The sequence below is a fragment of the Hoplias malabaricus genome, chromosome 5 (assembly GCF_029633855.1).
Source record: "Hoplias malabaricus isolate fHopMal1 chromosome 5, fHopMal1.hap1, whole genome shotgun sequence".
Classification (NCBI taxonomy): domain Eukaryota; kingdom Metazoa; phylum Chordata; class Actinopteri; order Characiformes; family Erythrinidae; genus Hoplias; species Hoplias malabaricus.
Window position 1 is genome coordinate 8,339,724 of NC_089804.1, and position 13,467 is coordinate 8,353,190.

The 13,467-nt window shown below is 36.9% G+C and overlaps 1 protein-coding gene across 3 annotated transcripts in view; it reads right to left on the reverse strand.

Moving 5' to 3' along the window:
• The window catches only part of ndrg3b (ndrg family member 3b), a 65,128-nt gene that overhangs the window by 23,571 nt on the left and 28,090 nt on the right, over positions 1-13,467 (reverse strand). The window contains exon 1 of one of the 3 annotated variants that reach the window (XM_066672912.1): positions 4,079-4,331. The exons of the other annotated variants lie outside the window; for them this stretch is intronic. Coding sequence (XP_066529009.1) covers positions 4,079-4,129 — 51 coding nt within the window. The 5' untranslated portion in view covers positions 4,130-4,331. Of the gene's footprint in view, positions 1-4,078; positions 4,332-13,467 lie in introns of those variants that run through there. 3 annotated transcript variants of the gene reach the window in all.

Here is a 13,467-nt window from a genome sequence, read left to right on the forward strand (position 1 = left end):
ATTTTTTTAGGTGCTTCCTAATATTAGTTAAAGCTAGGGAAGGGGATTTTTTTTTTTTTTTTTTTGTTATATTTCTTGAAATACTCAACATCCTGAAAGCATACGTTTTAAGCACTGATGACATAAAAGAAAAAGATTTGTCGTGTACATAAGCCAAAAAAATAGCAAAAACTGTAAATATTTAATCCAATCATTTCTTTTGGACCGAAGAAAATGATTGAATGGCTTAACAATCTACTTACTGGCCCAAAATCCATGCCCTCACACCGGACCTGAACATGTATTTGTTTGTGCATGTGCGTCTACATACATACATACATACATACATACATACTAGCACCACTGAGTGCTGGAAAATGGCCGAGAAACAAATGAGGCATGCACTGGTAAAGAACTGAAACTGTATTCAATAAAAAGAAGCTGGATTAAGCCTCATAGCAGCAAATGTCTTTGACAATGATACAGATTAAGCAAAGCTATGAGGAGCTAAAATAACATTAGTTCTGAAAACAGAGCTGTACTTCCCAGTGTACTTCCCACAAAACAAACAGCTGTAGGAGGGACTGTGACTTCATTGGCTGCAGCACCAAATGATGGACAGATAACTCTGGCAGATGATTGGCTAAATAAAGGAAAATCGTGTTCTCTGTTTAGGAGCCGTGGAGAATCCGCCCCTCGCTTGGGCTGAGAGAGAGTGGCGTGTTTCAGTCTCAAACATAAAAGTGTGACCTCAAAAATACGTAATAACGTATTACGTATTAACGTGTATGGTTCAAAATCGAACACATCTTTTAGTGTCTGAATACAGGACAACTCCGTAGTTTACAGGACAGTTGGCAACACTACGTGTGCGTATTCTGTCAAGAAAACAATACAGACTGATAGCAAATGGATATCAGGCGACAGAGAACCATTGTTGAAAATGAAAGAATTGGGGTGGTGGCTAAAGAACATTTAGGGGCTGTAGTCATGTTTATAGGTGCAACAAAGATTACTCTCTCTGCTGCACTTTCTCTGTGTTTACTAATCTCTGTGTATACATTCACATCTAAATTGGAGGAGTGGCTTTGGAAAGATGACTCTACAGGCCTCTATAAAACAGAGGTTTCATGTATGGCAATTGGTACCAATCTCAGAAGCTGTTGGGAGTTACACAGATGGTGGGATTAGTTATATGTATAACTCCTTTTACAGCTGCTTTGCTGGTTTTCTTGGGGAAAGTAAGTTAAAACATATTCAGGTGAAGGAGTAGTTTAAAAAAAAAAAACATCCAGGTAAAGTTAGAGAAATATTTCCTCAAACAAAAGGTCTGGAACATCATAATAGCTAATCTGCATTACGGTGCAATAAACTGTATCTATTAGTAGCCTAATAGTTATATTAACATTTTGTATCATAAGCAACTGAGAGTCAAAACAGATAAAGTACAATTCAATAAATATTTTGTTTTGTATGGACACATTGAGGCTTTATATAATCAAACGGATTATGAACCAGTAAAACATGTTGGTTTTAAACTGCCTGTGGGAAGAATTATCATGTAAGGCTCTCTCCGTGCTTGGATAATAGATCTGGTGGTCACTGTCCACTTTTCTGTTTTTAGAGCCTGACATTTGAATTAGCTTTCCTCTTACTCACTTTCTTTGCAGACTACTGTTTGTTTGTGTGAGTCACGATGCACAGATCTGATCGGCCGAGAATTGGTCGGTAAGTGCCCTGGGCCAGTAAACCGGTACTGTAATGCTAGGTAAAAAATACTGCAATAGAAACACTCTGTCAAAATTAAACAATGCTCAAAATTTACAGGCCCAGGTCCTGGACAACGGTTTGACCAAGGGAGCCTTAATGTGTTCACCTGGTATGTATAGTACATGCTAAGATAGCTGTAGCTGCAGGAATCTTGCCAGTAGACCTCCAAAATTATTATATACTCACTTAAGCACAATTACGGTCCACAGAATCAGGCGACATGGTTATCCTCTGATTGGAAACAACTGAAATGTTATTTATTCACCAGTAGCAAGCCATGACAACAATGAGCCATTTGACTAAATTTGGGAAGTAATTAAGTGTAATTAAGAGAACAACATTGCTCTGATGAACACTGGTTTCTTTCTAAACTTGAAAACCTGGTTAAAAAATGCTCTCTCAGTTCAAATGTTGCACATGCTAATCACTCAGGTTCCTTTCTAAAAATGTGGAAAGCAAATTTAAAATGGTTTAATCTTGATTTTTTAACCATCTGTCGGGCCCTGTCTTAAAACAGAGAGGATGAACTTGTACATTTAGGCATTGGTTAAAAAAAAGGAACTCAAGGAATCTATTTCAGATGTGCATAACTAGAAACAAGCACACTTGATTCAATACAGTGGCAATGAATGCACCAGTTAACCAACTGGAATAGAGTTAATTAAGAAACCTTGCTGTGATTGGTGAAATGACAAGAACACTTCCTAAACATCTCTGATTGGCTGAGGGTTTGACACAAACATTCCAACATTGGTATTGAGCAGTTGTAAAATCTGAAGGACATATGTGTAATATTCTTATCTTAAACATTTTGAAATGAAATTAATTCAAAAGCATAGTCCCTGAATGGAAATTTGCAGAAGCTATTGCATACCCCTTCTGGTTTTGTTGTAGTGCCTTTTCCCCCTAAACACAAGAGTTTCAGGGAAAAAAAATAGTTCTGTCTGCCTACTTAGAGTAAAACTAATGTGTTAAAACTATTCCCAAATGTATATAGTATATTGATTAGGTGTTTTCTGAGCTTTCTTGCTGTACATCATTATTTAATTACTAAACATAAGGGGTGTCTACAAACATATGGACATTTGTTGTCCACTTTAGATTTAAGCTCAAGAAAAAAAGGGACTTTCAGCATATTAAACAGGAAAGTATTCACAAGACAGCTCACAAATTAAAGTTCAAGACAGCATGAGAGTTGCTATATGATATTTAACCAAAAGAAATGTGATGAATATGGGAATATGAGGCAGAGCTGTTTGTTCTGGAACTGTCTTGCAGCTGTAAGCGTGTAGTAAGACCACTGACCTACAAGAGAATAACAAACCTGATATTGTTATGTTCTAAGGTAATATTTATTTTTCATTTTCTCAGGCCACTCTTATAACCTTTTATTATTGCATCGTCCCTTATGCTACAAATAGCTGAGTCATTGTATGAGCATTATGCTAATTTGGAAATTTTATGAAACTGGTCACCATTCTGGTGAAAATACATGTGGAAAACATAATTTTAATTTTCTGTGCTTGAGTTTCCTGATCAGATTTATCCATTTATTGCAAGTTTGTGCACATTGAGGGAATTTTCAAAGAGAGTTCTTACAGAATTCTGTGATGGAAATGTCTTCTACATTTTGCCTAGAAAAAACACCCAGGGCAAATCCAACCTGATGTCCCTGACATCTGAATGAATATTTCAGTCTTTACAGACTTGCAGAAACATTAGAACAGCAGATCTTAGTGTATAGTTATTGACTCAGTAATGCAATGTCATTCAATTTTAACAAAAATAAAATAAAAAATCTTAGAGTACATCTTAGATAAAAAAAAAGAGTTCTGATAAACTGTAATAAAAAAAGAAGGGGCATTTAAACTGAATTTAATTTATGTTAAAGTTCATATTAAAATGAAATCAATGTGCTTTCCTTGAGCTTTATGGGCCTCACCTGGCACAACCCCACCCTACCCCACCCCTACACACACATATGCACAAACACACAAAATCAAAGGCCTACCCTTTGGGACACAGCAGGATGGCTGGCACACTCACAAAGAAAAGGCAAAAGAGACACGCCTTCTGACTGCAAATCACTGACTACTGTTACTATTGTCAGCAGTGAAGGAAAACTGCTTAAATAACAGATGACAGATACATAAATAAAAAAACATAGTCAAACACAGGCATCCTCTATATCGCACAAAATACCAAGGTAACCCACATCTGCTACAAGTGTGGCTGCCAAAGACAAGTATCAACAGGCTAACAGGTCTAACAGTGAGACCAACCAGGCTACTGACCACACAAACACAAGCATGCACACATTTCCACTCACCACGCCGATTACGGAGCATGCGATTTGCTGGAGGTCCAACACCGTTGTCATTTTTTACATTCAAACAAGAACAAGAGAGGAACGGAAAGAACGAAGCACTTTCCCCTTGCTCTCTTAGTCACAAGGGGCGGTGGCGATGCAGAAGGGGGTTGGTGGATGGATGATGTGGAAAAAAACAACAACAAAAAAATAAAAGCTCCCAAGAAGGCACACTGCTCAGGAAAAGCGTGAGGAATGAGAGCGAGCGAGAGAATGAAAGGGAGGAGTGTGTTTATAGTTAGCAGTGAGTCCAGAGAAGGAGGGAGGAGAGAGGGTCTGATGTATGCAGTGCAAATGACAGAGAGAGAGAGAGGGGGCGGGGGGGAGAGAGAGAACACGAGCATTCAGGCTACTCTAATTGGATTGTGAGGGTCAGGTGAAAGGAGGGGGAGGGGGGAGAGCATGAGTAAGTATTTGTGTTTACACTGAAGAATGAAGAATGTGTCAATGTGCATGAGAGTATAAGTGAATGTGGATTAGTAGTCAGGGATAAGACTTATTAGACAAATCTGATTTAAATGTGAATACATGCACCACAGGGTATAGCATTGATCACATACACTCACATGCCAGTTGCTAGTAAGTGTTGCCATAGAGACGGTATTAACACCACTTTAGTTCCAATGCAAGACAAAAGACTGGGTTCATACGAGTGCCATATGGCCCACATTTATGATTCCACAGAAAGAGTTCACATTAAAAGTGACCTACTAATATATTCTTAAAATAACTGACATGGAAGGCTTCTAAGTGTGAGCTGGAATGCATCTGACTTGAGCTTTGCTGCGTTTGTTCAGAATGGCTACAGTGGGTTTAGCTGACGCAGCCATCGTGGGCTTGAATGGAAGAATTACCTGCAGACTTGAGCATAAGGCGACAATATGGCTGCCTCGAACCAGATCTCAGCTTATGTGTGTTTGCACATATACTGCTTGGGAATGCACCAGAAATAACAGAGCAAGCTTCAGGATTGATAACCATATACCACAATTAACATACAAACATATCTTATCAGAACCTACTGAATAACCCTGAATCTGATCTCTAATTAGTCATAATATATTATCTAGGACAGTTTTTAACTTTAACATTTGCTACAACCTAAAACCTATTAACAATAAGTCTACACTTAATGTGAATCGAGACAAACACACTGATGTCAAAGCAATCTTTCTGAAACTGATGTACTGTAATGTTGTGCAAATTATTAAATAAGAGATGGAGCTGCACTATTATAAAGATGCACTAAACTCAGGCTGACCAATTAGTGACAGATGCAATGATTCATTCCAAACAAATGTGTGATGAAATGGTAGCAGAAGCGTTCATCTTGAGTGAGGCAGAGCACAAACACTTACAGAGCAAACACTGTAACTATAAAAACAGAGAATGTTGCGTACCTAAGAACAATATGGTGACTGTTTATAGCTGTGTTTGTTTGTTTAACCAGGTGTCTCCTAGTTGGTACATGTGTATTTTCTTTTGTAGAATACAAAAGAATCCACAAAATGAATCTAATCATTTAGTTTTTGCCTCAAGTCTCCCTGACTGCAGCCCAGAAAATAAAACTGACAGAGCATTTTCCTGTTTTTATTTCCTTGAAACAGAGCCATATACAGACACCATATAATCAGCTCCACAGAATATACCTCGAGGGTTAAGTAGTCTTAATTCCCAATGAACCCAATTAGAAAATACACATCAAACATAATTCCACAATTTACCTTCAGAACTCTGAAAACTAGATTGTGATGCAAAGTTCCCCTGCCATTGTCAGAGATGACAACTTATTGGCCACTTGGTTTTACTCTGTTATCATAAGAAAAGGCTTTTCAGTTCTGGTTCTAGAGGAAAATCTGTTTGCCTTTTTAAAATATACTGCCCTCAAGACCAAAACACAAATCCAAAGTTAGTAGACATCAGCTCATCTGATATTTATTCCAAAATCCAAGGTGATCCATGGCTTGTATGCCCCCTTTTTACTGCAGCAGACTTTGCACTAAATGCTGAAACACTTTTGTCAGAATTGTATTGTATTCAGTCACAAAAACAGTAGTGAAGTCATGTACTAACAATGAATGATTAATTTGAAATCACCAACACCATGGTAACTCATCTCAAACCTATTGGGTGGTGCTTGTTAGAGGAAACAAGTATTTTGACACCTTGGTAGCAAAAGTGAACAATGTGTCTGAAGTCTGAAGAACAAATATCATTATCAATACATGAATAAGGAAAATAAAAATACAGAACTGTAATAAAAATGTTATACATACCTTTTAGTACAACAATTCAAAATGTGAAACTTCTAGGTTAATATATAATATGAATGTGGAACAAAAACTAATGGTGCCATGCAGGTTTGGACAATGTGCCCCTTGAATAATGATAAGTAAGAAAGAAAAGGTCCAGGAACAGTTCCAGGACGCCCTGAAAGCAGCAAGTTCAATAGTTGCTAAAAGAACAGTCCGTGCAAACATTTGATAAAGACGACGCGCATGGGTGCATGGCTAAAATAATTTAAAACAATTACTGAAAACAAAAACCTGAACCACACAACCATAAATTATAACTCAAGTCTGGTTTTAAACCAGACAATCTGAAGGATTTCCAAAGCCCTTTAGAAACTGAAAAGAGCCAAAACTGAAACACATTGCTGTACAAAGCTAAGTAATTCTGATCACAGATATCTCCCAAGTTGTAACTGGCAGCAGTGTAACGCCACAAAGTACTTATATTTTTAATTTGTGGTTTCCGAATACAAATGCATTTTTTAAAAATGAATGCTTATAAACATGAACAGAAACATATATATTCATAAGCATAAACAAATACATTATCTGTGAATATGATGCTAATATAATCTCACCCTGTACATAAAAATTGTAACTTTGACTGTTACTATAGGTAAATAATAAAGTTGTTAAACTAAAAACCTAACCGTGAAATAAACCTCGGCATGCTTTGACAGTTAGACCAGAACATCTTGTCATATTTGCTTCATAAAGAACATATGTCAGTTAAGGGGGTGCCAGATTACAGATGGATAATCCACTGACATTTAAGAGAGGGTACTTGCCTAGTTTATTCTAAATCAGTTTCCCAGGATGCACCTGGCCCTGGTAAGAGCATGAAGGAGTGAAAGCAAAAAGGGCTTTCCCGTGTTTAGGTTAAACGAGAAGACCCCTGAACAACGAACCACGCAATTGTGTACGCCCCCATTATGGAACATACCCCACATTGGTTTATACGACTGGGACTGCTGTATGTGTGTTTTTGTGTGTGTACACACTTGTACATGTGCAGCCACATCAAGCAGCAGGTGTATCCTGTTTCAGTAGCTACTGACGGTGCTCCAAATATGCCAAAAAAAGGCAAAGCATGCTAGGATGAGCGTTTTCTTTTCTCAAACATCGAAATAGCTGCTTAAACAACATGAAGAAAATGTTCTGAAGTGGAAAAAATACTGCAGTACCACATTTTACCAACAGAGAGCAGCAAAGAACAGCTATTTACTGAGGGAGGAGGACAGCAGATAATTTTTTAAAAATTATTATTATTATTTTTTATTTATTTAATCTACACATCTATCTTTGCCTCAGTCTAACCCTCCTCTTGCTTAGGTCTGCAAATCTTTGGTTTATAAATATCTTTTGCTAACTCAGACAATCTTGTGGCCCACACCACAGAAAAATATCTGTGTGTGTGTGTGTGTGAGAGAGAGAGAGAGAGAGAGAGAGAGAAAATAATTTACTTGATTTTACACCAGAAATACTCTACTCTGATGTAAAAAAAATGATACTGATCCAAAACACTATTAACTGATATCAACACATTAACTAAGCTTTAGAACAAGCAATTTCTAACCATCTAAAAGTACTGTGCGCAACCTGCTTAATATAAACTGTAACCTATTTATAAGAACATAGAATAAAAATAGCAGCTTTTAGCACTTTCGTTATTCAGCTTATTTACACTGCTTACCTTTATCATTTAAAAAGGTAAACTGTAATTATTACTTAATACATAGTTACCAGATAATACTTCACAATATTTTTCTAGCTAATAGTGTTTCAATGAATGCATTTGTGCAATAAATGTGACAATGTGTATGGTGGAGAAGGACAATATCAAATTTGGTTTATAATGCCCTTTATTGCACTTGCATTGTTTGAACAATGAGGTTGCAATCGATTTAACTCACACTGAAAGCTGGTGAAGGGGAATTGGAGGTTGAGGATCCCCAGTCATTTTTTAAACCAAAAGTGTGAGAAGATTTTGGTTTCCTTGCTTCCCAAAAAGAAAACACACAGATTCAAAGACTGAAAAGTGCCTCGTTACTTACATTTCTCTTACTTATATTACCCATATATATCTGAAAATTAGGCCAGGTTTTCTGAGGCTGTATTTGTTATGTTTCTAGGACAAAACCTCGCTGATTTACTTGAGATTTTTCGTTCTATCCCGTCTGTGGGAGGTCAAAGGAGTTAATTCTTTAAAGGCAGAGTTAAGCTCAGTGAGCTTGTTTACTTTGATTTAATATGAGGTTGGTTATTTAAAGTATGGTAAGCATGTTACAACAGCACCGGAGGTCCTGGTATTTTTGTTTAATACACAGGACTAAAATACCAAATACTATTCAAGTACAAATTCTATTGTATATTCTGTGCTTCAGAAATAGAAAAAGAAATGATTTTTACTTGGTGATTTAATATGGTGAAGCTACAAGAATGTAATTTCTTTCCATTGCAGGGGACCAAACATTCTTTTTGTTTAAATATTTATACAAGGAAACAATGCATTTTTTTGCACTGTTAATACACTCATTTTCTGTAATTCAAATGTCAAATTGTTAGCACAGTGCATTATTAAACCCTACTAGCTACCCATTCTTATCTTAATGACAGACTACGCCTGAATACTATAATCACATGACCTGTATTTGGTTTGTTTTACATCAAGTTATTCTACATACGGCTTTTCCTCCAATATCTGATCCAGCACTCTCTATAGGTAATAGTCCAATTAGGATTCCTAATGTCATTTTTAGATTCAATATCTTTCATTCAGGAAAAGATTCAGACCTCTATATAAGATACCAGCACGGAAAGCAAATCAAATCTCATATTAAAGCATTTGGGACAAAAGGAAACTTCAAATAGGCATGGACATGTCAGTGTACACAACCAAAACAAGTCATGAAAGAAAAGGAGAAAACTGTTTAAGACAACCAGCTGTCCGAACAGCTCAAACACACCCACGGCTAAGGTCAAAAAGTCTGTGGCATGCGGCCAACTCTGCCTAGCTGTGTGGTGCATGTAAAGACAGTCTCTACTTCCAAGTGTGCTTCTGTGTTTGCCTAAAGAGCAGAAAACAATAGGAAAAAGACAGGGCAGGCTCAGTTTTAAATGAGCAGTAATTCATTTTTAGTCAACTAAATAGCATGATTAAATACATGATTATTTATCTTCCCATTCTTTTTTCTATAAAGGGCAAATCATATGAGATTTTCATTCTCTAGAGAAGTGGCCAAGTTTAAAATGGGCTTAGACATGTCTGTTTCCAAAAGTTGTTTTTTTTATGTATGTGCTGCTCATGTAAGTAAGATAGAGTAGATAGAATAAATCAGTAGCACCTAAAGCCTCCCTACAGCCTATTTTTAAAAGTGCAAAGATGACATAAATAAATAAATAAATTTAAAAAAAAAAATCTTCAGAAGCTTGTGCTTTGGTCAGGTAATTGTATCCTGCCTTCAAAATGCACAACAAAAACAAATGAACATAAAATTTCTACTATGTTTATAAATTTTTACTATGTGAAAATCTAAGGCAGAACCTGCTGACAGAACCGCAGTCAACGTGTCTGCAGCACAGGACTCCAACAAGGTCATTCGGATCTTACTGAGTGAGAAAAGCCTCACTATATACAAAATCATGCAGCATCCAAGATCTTCAGAACTGCACAATTCAATTCAAATTTCAATCTGCAGAAATTAAAATGTACATTCTCTGTCGAAGCCAACAGTCAATTTTCGATTTGCATGATAATATTAGCTGGAACAGAACTTTGCATCTCCCTTGGAGCATTATAAATATATGGAACGCTTTTTAAACTGTCTAAAGGTTTCATGAAAACTGGACCAACGAGAACAAAGAGAAACTAGGCAAGCCTAGTTTAGCCGGACCGCTATTAGCCATACAGCCATTGTCACAGATGTATTTCTGACATTTCAAAAACAGGAAAGACCAAAATGCATACCCTTGTCATTGAAAGGTTTGAAGAAGCTTTGGTGCTTCATATCAAATGCCTTTGTTTACAATAAGTAATAAAAGTAATAAAAATAAGTATAAAATAGGTAATACAAATTACTATAGAAATAGTTATCAGTTGCTGACAGTGTATATATGATCATGGAAAGCCTGTTATTTTCTGTTCATAGAAAGCTACAAAACTGAAGCACCATGTTAAGATGACATTAAATCAACTTGTTTACCAGAAAGCAATTAAATAACATTTAAGTTTTTGAACATTTCTGAAACCAAGCCCCTTAATATTTTATCATCCAAGTGATCTATACTTGATAAAGGAACAGGACACTGCCGGGAACTAGATATTTATATAGACTTACATGTCTATAAGGGTCTATATAGTAGAAAACAAAAGGCTGGGTCATAAAAACATTCTCCAAACAAAGAAGAAATTATGATAAATTTTAGCTCAACAACGTTCAACACATTTCAGTTCGAGGCTCCAGTAAAACACTGAGCTGCTCACTGCTTTGGACGGTGGAGCGCTGAAGCGGCACGAGTCTGTCCCAGTTCAGCTCTCAACTCTCTTACCCCTTGAAAAGTTCAACCCTTGCGCCTACTGCTCACCTTTCAACAATGTAATCAAAGTGAACATTTTAATGAAGGTTTTAGGGTTTATGGCAAGAAATGGGACAGGCGAAAGCCTGCAGACAGAAAAATTATTTTCGATTTAGGATGCATTTTTAAGGCCTCAAAAAGAGTACTTCTCTGGGGAAAAAGTTATGTTTAGTCACCGTTCCAAATTTAGTTGATGAACTGGAATATGAAATACGGCTGAATTAACAGGTCCTACTTGCACATGTGCGTTTCAACATTAGGTTTCTGTCAGTCAGTCAGTCAGTAAGCGTAAAAATTAACTAAATCTTATTTTCCGTTTTTTTTTTCCTTTGAGGCTAATATGTTACATATTTTGAGATATGAGATCTTCATCCAACAGCAATGATATTTTTCTCCAAATGCCCTCTCTTTTACAGTAAATATCACAGATACACAGATCCTGTGTTAGATGTTTTGTTTTTCAATACTGAGTTACTTTTTGGTGCTTCCTGTTTTTTTTTTTGTTTGTTTAAGAGGTGAGAAATAAAACATACCTGTTACTCAGTTAATCGTCATACATAGACTGCTCCATTTCTAATACAATCAGCAGTGTCTGACCTAATACATACCGTGCTCGCATTCTGCACAGTTCTGAGGACACACTAGTCATGCCTTGTTTGTCACAGTGAAAAAGAGAGCAATCATTTGCTCCATGACTTTTTCGTGTAAAGAGAGGATGGCAAAGATCTTCTTAACTGTTAAATCAACTGAAACTCCAAATTCCAAATAAAATGTCTGTATGTGTATATCAGCTGAAATCCTGTCACACTGCATTTCCTGCAAATCATTAGCAGTATTTATTGATACTCTCAACTAATTTCTGGAAGTGAGTCAGACATCATTTAATCTCATTCAAAACATAAAGTGTGGCCCTAAAGCATTTAAACATTAAACTTTTCATTACATATCATTTCAAATATATAAACTATTCTACTATAGCTTCTACTATAGTCTGATTTCTTTCAGCATTAAAGCTATCCAGACTGCCTTATAAAAAAAAGATATCAATATTGATTAATCCTTCATCGATTAATCGTCCTAGTACCTAGTATCTACACTCATTCATGATTATCAGCTCCACTGATCATACAGGAGCACTATGTAGTTCTGAAATTAGATATGGTGTAATTTGGGTGGTGGATCATTCTCCGCTCTGCAGTGACACTGACATGGTGGTGGTGTGTTAGTGTGTGTTGCGCTGGTACAAGTGGATCAGACAAAGCAGTGCTGTTCGCATTTGTAAACACTGTACGGTCACTGTCCACTCTGTTAGACAAACCGACCTCTTTGGTCCACCTTGTAGATGTAAAGTCAGAGACAGTAGCACATCTGTTGCTGCACAGGGTGTGTTGGTTGTCCTCTGGTCCTTCATCAGTGGACACAGGACGCAGTCAGCTGGATGTTTTTGGTTCATGGACTATTCACGGTCCAACAGTGACACTGAGGGCTCTAAAATGTACTGAGCAATGTAAATGTAAAATGGGCTCTAAAGTGTTCTGAGCTTAAATGTTTATATATACGTATATATGCAGTGTTTACTGTTCCTTTTCAATAAAATGTGCACACCTACACTGCTGCCATCCAGATCACACTACCTTGCTTCAAGCTGTGTTACCATCATCTCACTTGAGTGCATTCATGCTGCCCCCTCCTGGAGAAGCCAAATAGGTGTCAGAATATGCCTAGTTCAGAAGCCTCCAAACACCAGTACCTTCAATAATTCCGACTGAACAGGGTAGAATCATTGCTGAGGATAGATGTGTTAAGGCACCAGAGAGGGGTGTGTGTGTGTTCATGTATTTATTACAATTTATAAATAATCCCAAACATCCACAGAAGTGCAGTTAAACACTACACAGGTTCTCAATTTTAACATGTAATAAATGATATCATATTTTGAAAGCAAAGAGCATCATTCAAATTTCAAAAGGGTTATGCCACACTTCTATACCAGAATACAACAGAAGAACATAAAATTAAAATATGAAGGTTTTATTGTGGGACCTTAAAATGGATCATGTTAAATAATACTAAATCACCCCCACTCTAAATATTAAAAAAAAAACACAGTACCTATAGCAATAAACAAATTGCTAATTTAATCTTTAATCACAGGATATATTTTTCCAAACGTCTCTATCTCTACTGCTGTCTTCTCTGAACATTAAGCACGGACTGTACTGAACAGTCAATGACATCATAGATTTAGGTTCTTAGAGCAGCACTACAACCTATTAAAGCACCCCTCATCTTGAGCATGTGTGTAAACGACATGGCTCCCCATTGTCCGGCAGCGGTGTCTAGAGATATTGCTTCATTGAGCCAGGTCACTCCATTACAGGTGCCTGCTGCCAGAGGCTATTTTTAACACTGAACCTCCAGCAATGTGCTTCTTGCATCTGCAACACGAGAGAGAGAGAGAGAGAGAGAGAGAGAGAGACAAAA